The sequence below is a fragment of the Excalfactoria chinensis genome, chromosome 1, assembly GCF_039878825.1.
Source record: "Excalfactoria chinensis isolate bCotChi1 chromosome 1, bCotChi1.hap2, whole genome shotgun sequence".
NCBI lineage: Eukaryota > Metazoa > Chordata > Aves > Galliformes > Phasianidae > Excalfactoria > Excalfactoria chinensis.
This window is the reverse complement of record NC_092825.1, coordinates 26,809,961-26,827,759: the sequence shown is the minus strand read 5'-3', so window position 1 is coordinate 26,827,759 and position 17,799 is coordinate 26,809,961. Positions and strand designations below refer to the sequence as shown.

At 40.2% G+C, this 17,799-nt stretch overlaps 2 protein-coding genes across 2 annotated transcripts; one reads left to right on the top strand and one right to left on the bottom strand.

Moving 5' to 3' along the window:
* Positions 1-372: 372 nt before the first annotated feature.
* THAP5 (THAP domain containing 5) lies at positions 373-8,801 on the bottom strand. The gene is made up of 3 exons (XM_072347321.1): positions 8,573-8,801; positions 4,732-4,921; positions 373-3,932 (listed from the first exon to the last, which is right to left on the bottom strand). The coding sequence occupies exons 1-3, from the start codon at positions 8,653-8,655 to the stop codon at positions 2,979-2,981; spliced, it is 1,227 nt and encodes a 408-aa protein (XP_072203422.1). The 5' UTR covers positions 8,656-8,801; the 3' UTR covers positions 373-2,978.
* A 10-nt stretch (positions 8,802-8,811) lies between these two features.
* DNAJB9 (DnaJ heat shock protein family (Hsp40) member B9) lies at positions 8,812-16,865 on the top strand. The gene is made up of 3 exons (XM_072347336.1): positions 8,812-8,947; positions 11,620-11,847; positions 13,918-16,865. The coding sequence occupies exons 2-3, from the start codon at positions 11,631-11,633 to the stop codon at positions 14,349-14,351; spliced, it is 651 nt and encodes a 216-aa protein (XP_072203437.1). The 5' UTR covers positions 8,812-8,947; positions 11,620-11,630; the 3' UTR covers positions 14,352-16,865.
* Positions 16,866-17,799: the final 934 nt, after the last annotated feature.

The following is a 17,799-nucleotide window of genomic DNA, read 5'->3' as shown; positions in this document are numbered from 1 at the left end:
CATCCGTTTAATAGGACTGGTAGAATTTAAATGAAGATGTGAGAGGAAGCCAAATGCCAAATTCCTGCAGTAGCCAGAAGAAAACAAATACATGTGAACAGTTCAAAAGGTACATTGAACAGTTGACACGTTAAACTTGAAAATGTCAAAGTAACTACATCAGTGAAAACAGGTAATCAGAAGATAAAAAATGCTGATGCAAACATAAAGTTATTAAAAAGATAATTAAGATGATTTTGATCAAGGTAAGTTTGATACATTACTAATACAAGATCAGTTGAGATCTCAAGGAATAACGTAGCCCCTTTGTGTCCAGAAAGTTTAGTGGAATAATTTATACAGCTTTATGAACTGGAAACACTGAGAACAAGACATGCATATAGCATTTAATTAGTGACATGTGCCTATTTCCAACATAGTACACGTACAAAGTACATTTATTGTTTATAATGATTAGCTTAAGTCAGTGTCAGCATACTGCCGAAGCTAAAACCCTAGCTATATTTTCTTGTAAGCAAAGTCAGCTTTAATACTGAATTCATTCCGAAATATACAAAGTTCTTAGCCCAAAATAATTTATCAGAGTAAATTTGCAACAGCAAGTTCTGGTTTACCTTCAAGCTACACACTGTTTTGTGGTGGGCTTCAGCCTCTTTATCACCACAGCACTGGTCCTGAGAAGGACTGCATACAAAATGATCTTGTTTTCAATCTCTGGCTTTATTTATTTATTGTAAATCAAATATGCAATGCTGGCTCCTGCTGCAGAAGCCACAAACCTAGATGAGATGCACCATGATCTGACAGAGAACGAGACAAAAAATGCAGGATTTAAAAAAAAATGGTAAATTTTAACCTAAATATGTAAAGTCCTGCTTGAAAACACGTGGCTAATAGAACATTATGCTATTTAACATCTATTCTAATGTTAAATACCTTTTAAAAAAAGACCATTGAAAAATAAAGCAAGTAATATCCTGCCTGTTAAAAGAGCTGCAGTTACTTTGGGTAGCATTTAGGGTAACAGGCTATTAAGGCCTACATCTAGCTTTTCTCACCTGAGTCTACCTGGCATAAAAAGCTGTGTGTGGGGGGCTATTTATGTCCACCCAGGTCTCATTGGTTCAAACCACCCTATAAAGGAGAAATCTTTAGGCTTGGTGAGTGTTTCTAAAGATACTGAACTTTTCTGCCATCCCCAATAAACACCCTAAAAAAAGGAAAATATCTTTTCTTTTTCCCCAGCTTTAAGGATATCTATCCCACAAATAGCATTCTTAGTATTGATACCAGGAATTTTTCTGACATTTGACTAGTTTTATCAAGATTTGTAAATCACGCTGCTTGATCCTCAGTTGCTTAATTAAAACAAATTCCCCAGGACACTGCAGAATGCATCTGACAGGGAATGCAGCCAATTGACTGCAGAGGAACATACAAGGATCAATCCTATACTGAACTGGTGTTGGGTGAGGATGCCTGAATATAGGGAAGTACCTAGAAGTCCCTGAAGAACTCTGATATTGCATGTTAAATTCTAAGTCTTGAGGGTTGGTATGCTAACAGAATAAGCAGTATTTAAGCAAGTTCATTTCCCTCAAAACAGATCATCTGGGTATTTCCAATACATTCATGTCCTGTGCGCTAGAAACAGTTCATGACAATCAAAGCTGAGTGGACAGCACTCACTGAATATTCACAACTTTCCTCTTTAATCATAAAACAGTCACTATCAAAGGCATTTCCTTCCACCTGAGTAGAATATTCCAACATTCCAAAAAGAGGAGAAAGATCTGTTCATTCTGTGAGATGTAGATTGTGTTTTTGCAGTAGAAGCTTCCAGTATTTCCTGTATGTAGTGTAGGCTTTCACTGAACTTATAAACCCTCTTGTGAAACAGTTATGTAAGTTGTTTTTCTCCCACTAAGGAAGTTGCTGAACAGAGTAAAAAGACAATTTTTGGGGTGTTCTGACTTGGGTAGAATTGAGACAGGTACAAGATAAGGCAAGTATGCAAGGTGGAGGGAGAGCCCAGCACAGGACAGAATGAATCTCACAGAGATAGGAGCGTGATAAAGTACAAAATATACCAAAAAACAACAGGTTGGTAACAGACCTTATATGGAAATGTATCATAACAACAGTGCTGGGAAACTGTGAGCCTGAGATGCTCAACCAATGAGTGAGCACCAGGTGAGCATTACCTGCATTGGGTTTGGAGTATATAACGGAATGAGTTTCACTGACTGGTGCGCAATTTCCTCCTTGCCAATAGGCAGTGTGCACCCAGTACTGCAATAATGAATAAACTTTGCTGCTATCACCAAGATCCTTGCCAAACCTGAAATTTTTGACTTTGAGCATTTCTCAGAATTCTAATAATACTATCTCAGGAAAAAAAAAACAAAACTGAACTAAAATAAATGAAATGAAAGGACACAGCAATTATTGAAGAAAAATTTAATAGGGTCAAAGTATACAAAAGCTATCAATGAACACAAGACGGACAGAAGACTAAAGAGTAATGGTGGCTCCACTGGACAATGTGTAGTACATGCCTCTATACTCATTTGAAAGAGAAACAGCACAATTTTGTCTTTTTAAAACATCTGCTTTATAACTGTCCATTCTACGCAGCTATGATGTCCATCCTAATGCTGCTGCCCCAAATGCAAAACTTGCATGTCTCAGGGAAGGCTGCACCTGGAAAAGCTTGACTCACTTTTACTGATTCACCTCATACACTTAAAACAAACAGGTTTTGTTTTTCTTTTAAAACTCACTTGTAAGTCATATTTTATGGGCAACTGTCTACCAGCTAAGACTGGCAGTGATTGATGTAACATTTTAAAGAACATTTGCTGTTCACACAGTTTGCTTTAAATACTTAAAGTATCATGACTGAAACAAAAGTGAATGTGTACAAAAGGACAGTCAAAGAGGCTAAAAAGATACTTAAGAAGAACCATTCAAAGCCTTTACTGTATCATAGTCACTTCAAGTGTTGTGAAGCAGTTTTCTACTATCTTGAGCTTTTCTTCAGAAAGCAGGTTTTCTTGCTTCAGTTGTTCAATAAGAGCTTCCAAGGACCTGAGTCTCCCCAATGTTTTTACCTCCTGCATTTCAAGTAGAGTTATCTTTGAGTGGAGCTTCGAAATTTTTTGCCAGAGGTGCTCTCTATCTATGTCTGGCTTACAGTATGAATGCTCAGTCTGTAATATTTCAATTCCATTATATGCATTCATATGCAGAGAATTATCTGTTTCCACTTCTTCTGTGTCAAGAAATTCTTGTTTAATAGGCAGGAAAGATCCGTTTACTATTTCAGGCTCTTTTGGACTCTCCGCCGGTACGATGATAGCAATGACAGATTCCTCACCTCCATCGAACTGTTCAATAGTTTGCGCGACTGTACTGACCAAAACTGCATTTTCAGTTGTTGGTTGCACTTCAACAGAACAGCCTACAACCTGAGAGTTCGGATTTTCAAGTGAATAGTCAGTCATTGAACCTAAAGTATTTTTCAGAGATGAATTTAAGTAGTCAGGGTCAGAAAATTGCAAGACTGTAGCCGTACAACTTACTGGAACTTCTACAGAAGCACGAACATCAGTAGCTTCCACATTCTGGACTGCTGCTGCCATTAAAACAGGCTCAGGTTGATGTATATGCTGCTGAGATGAATTATCAAGAATGATACTCTCTGCTTCAAAGTCTTCTCTGTTTTCAAGTTGTGGTTTCTGCACTTGTAAAGATTTACTCAATGCAGCTGAGCAAATTACTTCTGCTTTTTTATCTGGGTTTTCTGCAGTTACAGAACTTTTCTTTGGTTCAAGTGGTACAGGTACTTTCTTGGACTCTACATTTTTAGTGCTTTCTTCCAGGCCCTCTCTCTTTATCCCTTGTGGGCTGTTCTGAGAAGAGTCTTTTTCCTGGAGAAGAAAAAACAAAACAAAAACAAACAAACAAAAAAATCACACCATGGAACAAGAAAAACACCCAAGACTGATTACCATTCCTTATTATGACTGAAACACTGTATTCAATACATGCATATTAAAGATCCACAGTAGAAAATTATTGCTTTACAGGTGCAGCAAAGTTGTTTCAGCAACTATTTTTTAGTCAGGCCGTTTACCTGAACTTACCAAGAGCAGAATAAAAAGAAAAACTCGCAGAACAGTAAACTATAATCACCACATGATTCAAGATCAGTATCCAAACAAGCTTTCTGACATCAGTCACTGAAGCAAAAATATTATTCAGTGTATTTTTTCACAGGCCAGATGGAACAGCCTTTGTAGCATATCTTTAGTAGCCTACAAGTGTTTGAGAGGCTATTAAGAGGAAAAAGAAACATGGAGTTTGAAAATAAAACATTCTGAAGTCAGTGATTATGTACAGTTAGTTCATAGAAGGCTTTAAAAGAGCATTTTATCATAAGGAATAATTGAACAATAAATAGATATTTACAATATTCTCATAGGAAATTATTTTCTTCATAAAGGAAATATTTCTTCAATGTCCAGTTATAAACAATACTGAACCTCTGGTCAAAGCAGCTGTTTTTCCTTTACACTATGGAATTATGTGCTAGTTTCATGTCACTTTCATTAACAAAATATTTTGACGGAGAGATGTTTATTTTTTAAATAAATTATGATTATATTAAAAATAATTAGAATGTATTATTGCATGAACAGTATCATAAAAAAGATAGGAACACATTACCTCATCATCTGGGGAAGAGAAAATTGTTGGTACAGCTGTATGTTTCAAGTATCTTATACCCCATCTCACATCGAGGGAATCAGGGGTAAAATGATCACTGCACAAAAGCTGGTGTTTGCTTGGAGTCCACGCATCGCGTTTCATATTCCGCAACCATTTCTCAAGTCTCTCTTTATCATGAAGTGGAAATCTTTATTAAAACAGATGGGAAGGGCAGCAAAAAAATGTTAGTTTTTGAAAATTTCTTTATGTTTAAAAAGAAAATAAAGAGTATCTTACTGTTTCTTACAATGCTGTCCTTCCTTATTTGAATTCCTTTCAGGGAATTCAAGTGATTCCTTTCTTTTTCATTTTAATCCAGCTCTTCCCTCCCCCAGAAAATACTGTCACTTACATGTTAACCCTCTATTCAACCAAATGTGGATATCAGCCTAAGAGTCCAGCAGAATTTCTATTGATTTCTGCTGGTCAAGACCTTCAGATCTTCAGGCCAATGTGTTTCAAAGTCTCAATTCTGTAATGCTTGCTCAAAAAGCATTTCCCCTGATGTCAGGAAATACTGATTTCACTAAGAAAATGCACGGTCTCGTCCTTACTCCAATAACACTATTTGTAGAGCTTTGCTTTTTTTCAAATCTTACTATACAAATTAAGCATCAAAAACTTTTGTTATTATTATTTTTTCCATTATTTAACAAAGATCCCCTTAGTATACATCGCACTTATGACTGTTGAATCACTTAGAAATGCAAATAATATTTCCACTGCAGGATTTAACTTCTGTTAAAAACATAAACACACACCAACGCAAAACATTTCTCCATGTTGTTTCAAAACTTAAGCTTTCTCAGTGTTCAGTACCCAACGTTGTGTAATCCATAACTAGCTTTGCAACCATCTAACCTACTTGAAAATGAAGACGACTCAGTGTTATTGAAATACACATATATAAAAAACTGATTTTGAAAGCATATGCAAGCAGTCAAATTATGTTGGAAAGAGAATTAAATTAAAACAAAGTGAGCAAAGATGTGTAGTTTACTCAATGAATAACAATATACAAAAGCTCAAGAGAAACTAAATGCTTGTTATGACACATGAAAAGCCAAGTTGTTATGGTAATGGCAGTACAAACATCCAGACCACTATGAGCTCTTGCACCAACCCACAGCCATGGGCAGGATTGCCAGTCACTAGATCAGGTTGCCCAGCGTCCCACCCAACCTGGCCTTGAACACCTCCAGGGATGGGGTATTCACAACCTCTCTGGGCAACCTGCTCCAGCACCTCACCATCCTTTGAGTGAAAAATTTCCCCCTTACATCTAATCAAAATCACTCCTCTTCTAATTTAAAGCCATTCCTCCTTGTACTTCCACTGTCCACTAGTGTAAAAAGTTGATTCCCTTCTGTTTATAATCTCCCTTTACATACTGGAAGACTACAACAAGGTCTCTCCAGAGCCTTCTCTTCTCCAGGCTGAACAAGCCCAGCTCCCTCAGTCTGACTTTGTAAGAGAGGTGCTACAGCCCTGTGATCATCTAAGTGCCCTCATCTGGACCCACTCCAAGAGCTCCACATCTTTCTTGTGCTGGGGGTCCCAAGCCTGGACACAGTACTCCACATGGGGTTTCACAAGTGCAGAGTAGACAAGGGACAATCGCTTCTCTCCCCCTATTCTTTTGATTCAGTTGGCCTTCTGAGCTGCCAGTGCTGCTGGCACATGATAAGTTTTTCATCTAACATGATCCCTACGTCTTTCTCAGCAGATCTGTCATGAACAATAATAACTGTAAAAAAATAAATCTATGCTTTTGAGTAAATGACATCATAAGTGACAAATTCATTGGGTCATCAAACCTGACCTGATCATAACTGCAGGACATAAAGAGAATCAAATACTGGCAGCGTGAAGGACAACATTCACATATTAAGTGCCTACAGCTTCATTAAAGCAGTTTTACTATCTAAATAGATGATTCATTCTTTTAATTAGCAAACAATTCTTCTAGTATTATTTACTACCACACATTAATAGACCACAGTAACATTAACCCAAATTTAGTGTGCAAAAAAATTGTTCAGAGGTGAGGTATGCATGCAAAACTGGAGAGAGAGCATGGAATGGCAAGGGTGTGCCACACAAATTCTATACTCTTGGCAAACCATTGCATTTCTGAGCCTATGGGTTTCCTCAATGGTCACATGTGGCAATAACTCCCCTCTGCAGGCCCACGAATGTCCTAAACTTGCAAACTTAGCTGATTTTGAGAGAATGATATCTGAGATCTATGGGATAAAAGTGCAGTTCTTCAACTCTTACCCCAACTTTTATATTTGCTGCCATTTAAATTCCCAAGTTACCAAGAGCAGAGAGCAAGCTGATGGTCCATTTGGCTCAGAGAATACACAGGAATGCACAGAACAATGCTAGCAAAACCAAGATAACCTCTCAAGAACAGGTGGGAAGCTCAGCCTTTCCAATTTCTGTCTGCTTAGATTACGTGCACCCAGTAGCAACACTACATACATTATAGTGCATGTCTCATGAGTAACAAAGCTTAGCCTGGGACGCTTCCACATCGCCCAAACAAGTTTCTCAGAAAGAGGATGACTTCCTTCAGTTGAAGGTGATGTCACCAAGCACTCACTGCCTCTTGAGAACGCCTTGAGAGTGTTTGATTCCTTTGTCAGAACCCTTGCAACACAGCAATCGCTGCCTTCCGCACCATCAGGCAGCTTCAAATCAGGAAACAAACAACCTGCAGTGACAGTGGTTGAATCTGTTCTCTGGTATGAATGAGTCGCAGCACCTCTTCTGCAAGACTGTGTTACCCATAACACAGCACAATTCAATGGCTGCAGGAAACAGCTGTGTTTTTGGAATCATCTTTATATTGGTCGCATATGTTTGAATACAAATATGTACCAGAACTCAAACTTGTTTTGATCATCCATGTGACATTCACATTTGCCAAAGCAACATAATTTCTTTCCACTCGCTTTCATGATCATTCTATGCTGATTACATATACTGCTGAATCATGCACTATATACATTCAAGGCAATGTAGTTTCCTTCAATTGAAGCGAAAGCCCTTTTCAAAGCTGTCTTCCTGTGGGTATTCCTACACGGCCTTCCTCATCCTGGAATAACAATCACTGCAACAAACTTACAAGTCAAAATCACAGAAACCTTAAGAGTTGGAAGGGACTTTTAGAGGTTATCTACTCCAGTTTCCCTGCAATGAGCAGAGACATGCACAGTTAGATCAGGTTGCCCAGGGCCTGATCCTGCCTTGCCTTGAAAGCCTTCAGGGATGGGGCATCCTCCACATTTCTGTGCAATCTGTTCCAGTGCCTCGCTACCCTCACTGTAAAATACTTTTTCCTTATGTCTAATCTAAATCTACCTTCCTTAAGCTTGAAATCATCTCCCCTCGCTCTATCACAACAGACCCTGAGTTAGTTTAAAGTAGCCCTGCTAAAAGAGATTTGGGTGTCTTGGTTGACAGCAAGCTGAATACATATCAACAGTGCGCTTAGGTTGCTTCAGCCCAGAGAAAAGCAGACTGAGGGGAGGCCTCACGACAGCCCACAGCTTCCTCAGGAGGAGGAGAGCAGAGGGGCAGGTGCTGATCTCTGCTCTCTGTGACAGCGCCGATGGCACCTGGACACCTTCCTCTCATCCCTTCTGTAAGTACGAGCGTCTCCCCCCGCAGCTCCGGCCCCGCTCGGTTTCTCGCTCTCCTCAGGGCCTAACCTCGCCCAGCGCTGCCCACCCGCAGCTCGCCCCCTCCGGGAGCGGCTCTGCGATCCCGTTCCTCCTACGCGCTCACTCACGGGTAGAAGCTGAGCTTGCGCTGGTCCCTGGCGCTCTGCCCGCCGCGGTTCTTGCAGCAGGACGCAGCACAATACCGCGGCATGGCGGCGCGGCCGAACCCGGCCCGGAACCATCCGCGCGGCGGCAGCGGGGGCGCAGGGGGGCGGCGGTCACGGGGACAACGGCCCCCGCCCCGCCCCTCGGACACACGGGATGCCCCGCCCGGTGAGAGCCCCGCGTCACGTGGCAGCGGCGAGCCAATGGCGCAGCGCTTCGTGTAGGAACGAGCGGCGGGGTGCGGAGGTGCGCACTGCGCGCGCGCTGGCGGCTGGTGGGCAGGAGTGGCGCGAGACGCCGCGGGGCAGCGGCCTCAGTGCGGGCGGCGCTGAGCTGAGGTGAGCTGCGGGCTGCCGGGCTGCCGCGGGACGGATGGCGGGAGGCGAAGGCGGTGCTGAGGCCGGAGGGGGGAAAAGCGGTTGGCGGGCGAGGAGGGACCGGAGTGGGTTACGAGGCGTTCAGGGGGCAGCACGGGGCGGCATGGGGTCGCTGGGCCTCCCGCTGTGGGTTTGTTTGCTGCTCTCGGCTGCCGCCCCCCAGTAGGCCCGCCCGCTGTAGCCTGCCGTGAGGCAGCGTCCCGGGGTGGCGCCTCGGTGGGGTCTGGCTCCGTCCCCCTCAGCTCCGGGGTCTGCCTGCTAGAGGGAAGAGGCCGGGAGAAGCCGAGTCCCGTGGGTTGGAGGGGGGCTGTGCTGGCCGCGGGGCAGGCTGACTCATCGCGTTACTCCTAATGGCAACCAGTGGGAAACTTGGGGAACTTTCTTGCCGGTAACAAAATAGCTTGCAAAGATCAAAATCGCACTTCACGTAGTCGGAGTGGTGGTGCGTGGGGTTTGTGAGTGGGTGAGACTTTACGAATGTAAGCATTTAACCGAGATTTTACTCGAAAAGAAGGATGGGAAGGCATTGGGAGGTGGAAGAGGCTACTCTGTTTTGTGTTTGACAAGCACAGTGTGCCATACCTGGATGAAGCCCTCACTGTTGGTAAACTGATAACCAACTGAGCACTGTTATCTCTGCAGTTCTTCTGATAGACGCTAGTGTGATTTTCGTACCGAGCTTAATAGCAGTTTAGATCTGTAGTTACTTATCTAATAGTGTAAAGTGCTAAATTTGTGCTCATAAAGTCTCCCACTTTGTTGCTAGATGAACACAAATAAAATGTGGCTCCTAACAGTATTCGCCAACAGTAGTTTTGGGGGTTGTTCTGTCGAATAAGCTTAATACCAAGCAGCATGCAGAACTGATTTGAGAGTTCATAAGTAATTACCGGAGAAAGCCTAGAAAGTGAAACTTTTCCATTTGCTTGAGAAGCTGATTAAGTATCTAAAAGAGCCTTCGTTATGAAAGCAGTTGTGGAAATAGTTGGGGTTGGTGGGCGTGGGAAGTCAAAGCTGGCCTTCAGTTTTGTCTTAATTGGCAATAGCACCACTAAGATGCTGACTGCATGTCAAACAGCTGTTCTCTGGGGGAAAAAATATCCTGTATCTTTTGATTAATTCAAAATATATTATCTAAATACAAGACTTAAGATAAAACACTGTTAACATTTGAGTTCCATTTATATTTGATTTTCATTTGTTTTATTGGTTCTTTCGAGCTTTTTTTTCCTTTCTGTCTTAAAAGATTTGAGAGGTTTTCAGGAGCATCTTTTTAAATGCAAAGAAATATCTCATTTTTGGTTGACTTTGCAAATTAATGGGGAAAGAGAAGAAAATCCTTAGGAATTTAAGTAGAATTAGGAGCAATGGAGCATTGATTGACGTCACTGAAATCCTGAAGTAAAATTGTAGTGAAAGAGAAGCCGAAGTATCATTTTTATAAAGAATATTATTAATGGAGAGGTTTGTGCACAGCATAAAACTAGTGAATGACTTGTTTTTTTCAGACTGAAAAACATGGGTTTGTCCTTAATGAAGGAGATAAACAATTCTTCAGCTCCATTTAGTGTTAAATAGTAGAAACAAGGAGGTTAGTCACAGGAGGATAGAGCAGAATGTCTTTGTTTCCTCATACCTGTGTTGTGCATACAAAATTGGTCTCTGGCATGTTAAGGAGACAAAAATCTGTCTGTGCAAAGCAGAAGGAAAGCACAGAAGGTGGGGAAGGATGTATGTGTGTCTAGGTCTTGGTGTCCAGGTGGGGACGCTTCAGATGAGTGAACTGGTGGGAAAGAATATGTGGAAAAATATGGAAAGCATCTTACACTGGAAATCTGTCTGGTGTCATGCAAGAAGAATATGGCAAAGAACTGTCCATTTGGTGTCTGCATATACTGATCAAAATACAATTTGTTTCAACTGCTTCTCCATTACATTTGATACCATGCAGGCTGCTAGCCAAATAAATGCTCAAGAGGGCATGGGTACGTTAATCTTGTGTGAGCTTTTTGCTCTGACCTCGCTACATTCATTTTAGCTTCTTGACCTCTTAGAAATGTTATGGTTTTTTTTACTTTTTTTGTGTGCTTGTATATGAATTTTGTTTAGAGGGTTTGGACTTCCTGTTTAAAGGCTCAGTTGTCTCGTGTAGCTGATACACATTGTTAAGAAACTTTGATGTTTGGGTTGTGTACCAGCTAAAGTATGCTAGCTTTCATGATGCTCAGACTGTAAGATTAGCTTATTAAACTTTCAGGAAACAGCACCGTATTTTGCCTTGTGTAGAGAACTGCTTTTTTTTTTAGTTCAGTTAATGCATTGAGAATCAGGTATGTAAACCTATTATATGCAGTGATATTTATCAGATAAATTCCTTTATATCAGAGGTTTGGTAGGTGTTTTTTATTTCAAGCACAGTCTAACATGGGAGCAAAGTAAGTCCTCCTGTAAGTAGTGGAGGAAGTTTCCTGCGTGTCTGAACTCTGTACTCTAGATGAGTGTTCTGCTTTTATCATGTTCAACTTAGACCAGTTAAATGACCTGAAGCTGAGCATGAGTGTCTAACAGTCTCATTTTAAGTCGCTGTGGAACATGAAATAACATGTTCAGGTATGTTTATTTTCTCTTTCTAGAAACCACAGAAATGGCAACTACGCATTCTGTCTTCACATTTGCTCTCTGCATTTTGATGATAACTGAGCTCATACTGGCTACAGAGAGCTATTACGATATCTTAGGAGTTCCGAAAAATGCATCTGACCGCCAGATCAAGAAGGCGTTTCACAAACTGGCGATGAAATACCACCCAGATAAAAATAAGAGTCCTGGTGCAGAAGCAAAATTTAGAGAAATTGCCGAAGGTAATGTATACTAAGTTTAATCTTAAAATAATTGGACACATGGCTTGTATATTGACTTTTTATGTGGGCAGGTAGTGATAGGACAGAGGGAGAGTGGTTTTAAACTGAAAGAGGGGAGATCTAGGTTAAATGGTATGGCATTTTTTTGGTTGTTTGTTTGCTTTTTTACTGAGAGAGTGGTGAGGCACTGGAAGAGGTTGCCCAGAAAAGCTGTGGATGCCCCATCCCTGGAGGTGTTCGAGGCCAGGTTGGATGGGGCCCTGGGCAGCCTGATCTGTTGGGTAGCAGCCCTGCTCATGGCAGAGGGTTGGAACTGGGTGATCCTGGAGGTCCCTTCCAACATAAGCCATTCTGTTATTCTATTCTATAGTTATATCTGTGAACAAATACATTAACTTAATGTGCTGTTTTTACTGTATAAGATAGGAAAAATGTGTATATTTTTACTTCTACTTTTGTGGTGACACATGTCATGTGTTAGTATCTGACTTGTTCCTCTTTTTGCATGTAGGCAGACCTCTTATGCAGTTTATGCATTTCTACCTATTGCACTTCTAGGCTGAAGTCTCTTCTGAGACAGAAATACGTGGGAGTAGGACAACTTTAGCCCTAGGAGTTTACTTTAGTTACTGTATCGTTGATCTGCCTGATAAGACCTGGCTCAGGATTACTGGGGTTTCTGGGAGACCTAATGGAAACCTTCCAGTACCTAAAGGGACATTGGTTTTAAGAAGAAACAAACAAAGAGTCCTTCAGAAAGACTCTTTAATGGCTTGTGGTGGGAAGACAAGGGATGTCAGGCACAAGAGTTTCATTGTGGCTGTAAGGCAAAACTTTACCTAGGGGATGGACAACAATTGGAACATATTGCCTAGACAGTTGTGCATATTCAGGACTGAGAGAATAAAGCTGTGAGGAACTAGGCTGATCTCATAACTGACTTAATTGAGCAGAGCAGTAAATTAAACGTCACTTCCAACCTGAACCTTTCATGAGTGTTCTGTGATTCAAACATCACATATGGTGGAAGTGAATAACTAAGAAGATGACAAGGTTTGCTGAAGAATAAGGTGTTCTCACTTATGCTCCCCATAGGCTTTTGACACATTCATCCACCTTGTGTATTTCTCTAAACTCAGAGCTTTATCTTCTTATCTACTGAACAGTTACTTTGAAAGAAAGGTAATAATGTAGTCATTATTACGTAGTCAAAAGAAAGGGTGGTCTGTTTAGGAACTGTAGCTGTTAGCCACACTAAAGGAGGAAGTGGGAGTTCGAAGTATGTGTTCAGCTACATAGAAAAACTGGGGAGCCACTGACAGGTATGAAAATGGTAGTGTTCCAAATACGTATTCTAATTACAAGCAGTATTTTATATGTCAATTTCTGCCTCAAAATAGCTGTATCTGTAGTTTTGGACCAAGGAACAGGTAGAAACCTAATTCCATTTGGGGTATACCCAGTCAAATGATTTAGGTTTATTGTTGAACTTCTGAAATATTGGGAGTTTGGACAAATAGCTAATTCATTTCCTTTGTTGTTGTTGTTTGTTTTGTCCTTAGTGTTTAGCTTATCACTTAATTCTAACTCCAGCATAGCCAAAGCTTACTGTTTGCCTGCAAATAGCTTTACAAACACAGCGTTGTTTCTGTGTTAAGAATGCAGCAGGCAGTGTACTTGTTTAGGGAGCGCTCCTAACACATCCTCTTACCTTCAGTCTTTTGCATTGCCACATCTTGCTGCTGTTTTCTTTCGAATATATGCAGTAATCTTTATTGCTAGCTGAACAGTGTTATGTGAATTAAACATTCTGAGGCTGTAATCTGCCTTCAGAGTATAACTATTATTATTGTAAGTAAATAGCTGTAATTAATTTGAAACAGCTGATTTTGGATTCTGGGAAGTTAAATATTAATCTTGATTGGACTTGAGCGTTCAATTAAAGTCTAGCTTAGAATAAATCTCATTGCAGGAGTGGGGGAAGGCTGCTCTGTGTGTTTGCTTGGTTCTAGTCTTTATGTGCATGCAATTAACATTTTAAAACTTTATTTTCTTTTAAATTGGAAATAGCATATGAAACATTATCAGATGAGAACAAAAGAAGAGAATATGATCAGTTTGGCCGCCATGGAGGACAAGGAAATAATGGAAGCCCATTTCATCAGTCATCATTTAACTTCAACTTTGACGATCTGTTCAAAGACTACAACCTCTTCAGTCATTACTCACGGTCGAAAAAGCACTTTGAAAATCACTTCCGAAGTCATCGGGAAGCTCACAATCGACAAAGACGTTCTTTCCAGGAGTTCTCCTTTGGAGGTGGACTGTTTGATGATGTGTTTGAAAATATGGAAAAGATGTTTTCTTTTAGTGACTTTGAAAATGCACACCGACACGCAGTGCGAACTGATAACAGGTTCCATGGATCCAGCAAGCACTGCAGGACTGTCACTCAGAGACGAGGAAACATGGTTACTACATACACAGACTGTTCTGGGCAATAATGTTTCCTTTCTTTTCATCTCCTTTTCAACACCTCCATAATTCTCCTTGGTTATGTGCTAATATGGAAAGAAATCTTTGAACTGTGTGTTCTTAAAAACACTTAACTGCTATAAAGAAATTATAGATGGAACTAATTATCAGAATAGAAACAACATGCAATTAAGAGCTACATGCCTCAGTAACTACTTAAAAGAGGAGAGAGATAATCTTGCAACAGAAGAAATTTTGTATTTCAATTTAGTAAGCACTCAGTAAATTCATCATATGATATATATTTTTTAATTTTAGAAATATAATATAATTCTTGTATGCCAATTCAGGAATGTTTGAGTTACTGGTGCATGGATTTCCAGCAGTGGTGATACTTTATTCTGAAGTGCTGCTTTTTTTTTTTATTATGTCTTTCCAGATTTTCACTAGTAGTTTTTATTGAATACGGACTTAGTCTACAAGTTCAAAAATTTGCACAAAATAGCAGCAGAAATAACTCTGTGTCTTCGTTATTTTGTCCAGCATTGCAAATCTGTTAGAAACAAAGCATGTATGTTCCAACTTGAAAACAAACAAACAAAAAAGGAAACATGTTAAGATCGTTCATCAGCTAGGAGAGTGATGTAGCTTGAGGTTGTGAATAACCCTTCACTTGCTTAAGGGCTATTGATGTATGCAAGTTTGTGTATGCACATAGTGTGTGTCTTACTCCACCCCTCCAAAACACAAATATCTCTTAACAAGATTCAGAAGAGCGTATAGAATACAGTCTTGCTTTATGCTTGTCATATTATCATGTGTGCACTGTAGTTGCCATAGTTCCATTTGTTGAACTTAAGTTCTCCTTTGTGCTTTGGCAAACTTAAACAAATAAGCTTACTTTCAGATTCCTAGTGTTTCTGGAGCAGTCTAAATAAGAAATAGTTTGTGTTTGGACATATTTATTACCTGTCTGTCAGCAGAGATTTTTCAGCTTTGCAATTTGAAAGGTAAATTCTTTTTATAAAGGAATAGCAGAACTGGAGGTTACAATTCCCATATTCACCTAATACTTTGTAGTGCTGGTGTCTGACAACAAACAGGGCTAACGGGTAACAATTTTAGCACTATGGACATCTGTAACCAGTACAAACTCTTAAAAAACAAAACAAAACCTCTTAGCATATATAAACTGAAGTCAACCCAAAAGTTCTTCAGTAAGTTTATCATGCACGCATTGCTATCTGTTTAAAATTATGAGAGGAATTTACCTTTCAAATGGATTGCATGAGCAAAATAAGCGTTTTTGAACAGCAGTGTTATAAATAGGCTTTGAAAGATCCTTATCAGAAAGGTTTAACTCTTTGCTTCTTGAGCTGATACTGAAAGCTGACTATTTGCTGAGTAATGTTAACCTTTCCCGCAAGGGTGTGTATTATCACTTGTTCTGTTTTCGTTCACTAAATACTTGGAATGGATTATTGCATTATATTAAGTGCTTTTCCATATTTTTCTTTATTTATTAATGGACTAATACCTCATACATGGTCTTTATAAAAAGCCAGTAATTCGTGCAACATTGTTGGAATGTGCAATATTATAGTAGGAAAAATGCTGGGGTGTGTGTGAATGTCTGTTATTTCCACTCTTTTTCTGTGCAAATAGATGTTTTAGTTTTTTCCGTGTAATTAATATGATTGAACTGAAAATTGTAATTCATGTAGATTTCTGCAGCTATTTTAACAGACTCCATCAATCCTGCACATGAGTCAGTTTATCTGGTTCATACTGTATGGACAACAGAGTGAACAAATTACTAACTTACAGAATTACTTTCTCACAGATACCTGCGTTTTTGTTTGTTCTTTTTGGTCACAGGAATAAAAGACGCACAAGTTTTGGTAATTATGTGTCATAGGCAAACCAGTAAATACATCCTGTAATTCCTATAACTTCTAAAAGTGACCTTTTTTTGCTTGCTTTGTTCACCAAAGGTAACATCCAAAGGGGAACTTCTCAGTTAGGACAGAAGCTCCCAGTGTTTATCTATTGGAACAGCTTTCTGCAGTGGATATGTTTTAGGTAGACTCTAACTGAAGAGATTCAGGCAGGCTTTCCTCAGGCAGCAGTCTTCAGTTTGTTGCTGTCAGAACACAAGCTTGCGAAACATGTTGTGCATCTCACTTACTTGGAGCTCTTGCACATTCTTTTCCTATTTATAGTGTTTGCTTCATGGTAGGCTTGTTAACGGAAGTCCTCGTATAACCTTCAGAAGTTTGAAGTGATTGAGTCTTGTCATCTTGGATATCTTGTGAAAAGGCCCAGCTGAAGCTGTTCTTTTAACCTAAGAGTGAAAAGTACAAATCACAGTTCTTAAGGAGGCATTTATACACGTGTAACTGAATAGTTGAGTTCTTTAAAGACAACTAGTGTTTTGTTCACTTCTTTTTTTCCCATTACACTTTTAAAACACAGTATCTAGTGGAGATAAAAAGTACTGTAAACTTGATTAGGGTGCCGTTACATTAAATGTGTGAAAATTGCTCGTGTGAGAAAGCCTTTTTTATTCATTTCCCCCCCCCTCCCCCCCCCCCCTTCCTCTTACATTAGATTGAAGTCAGATTAAAGTGCATTGTGTGGAGCATATGTTTTATAGAACATCTTGACTGCTACATTTTCATTAAGGAGTTGATGGGGTGGCAGGGAAAAGGAGCAGAAATTGAAAGAAATAGACATAATTCTCTCTGGTCTCTTTATTTCTGAGAGCTGTTTGGAGCTAGTTGATATTTAGGGATTATGTCTAAACTAAGCACACATGGAGCCTGTGCAAGAGAATCCTTTCTTCATTTGGGACGCTGTAGGTATATCAGTTGCAAGCCTCTGCCTTGAACTGTAGGATCCTTCCCTGCAGTTTTTGCTGTCTACTCAGCTGAGCTGTGTGAGATTATTGTGACAGGCACGGGTTGTTGCTGAAAAGCATAAATTCTGTAGGAGCTGTGAGGATGCTGTCATGGTGATTCAGAAGCTGTCTGTATAACTGCTTGAAAGTTCTTGTTTTCTGGGCCTAACCTGTAGAAATGTGCCCCCAGTGGCACAGTGGTATAAGCTGCTGCTTGCGGCACTGGAGGGCCCGGGTTCGAATCCCCCCTGTGGCACAGGGGGTAGAAGTGCCGCTTCGCTACACAGGGGGCTCGAAACCTGGGAGTTGGACTCGATGATCTCTAAGGTCCCTTCCAACTCGCACAATACTATGATACTGTGATGAAATTGGAGTTGAAAGTTTCAGAAATCAGTGCATCTTGTTGGGCCATAGTTTGTTTAAATCTGGCTTTCCTGGGATACCATCAAGTCTTCCATCTTGATATAAAACCACGTTGTTAGGACTGAATGTATTTTAAGACACTGAAAGATTTGTGTTGTGTTTTTATGCTGTGTGGTGGTTGATTGTGTTTAGCACACACTGAGAGCGTTTCTACC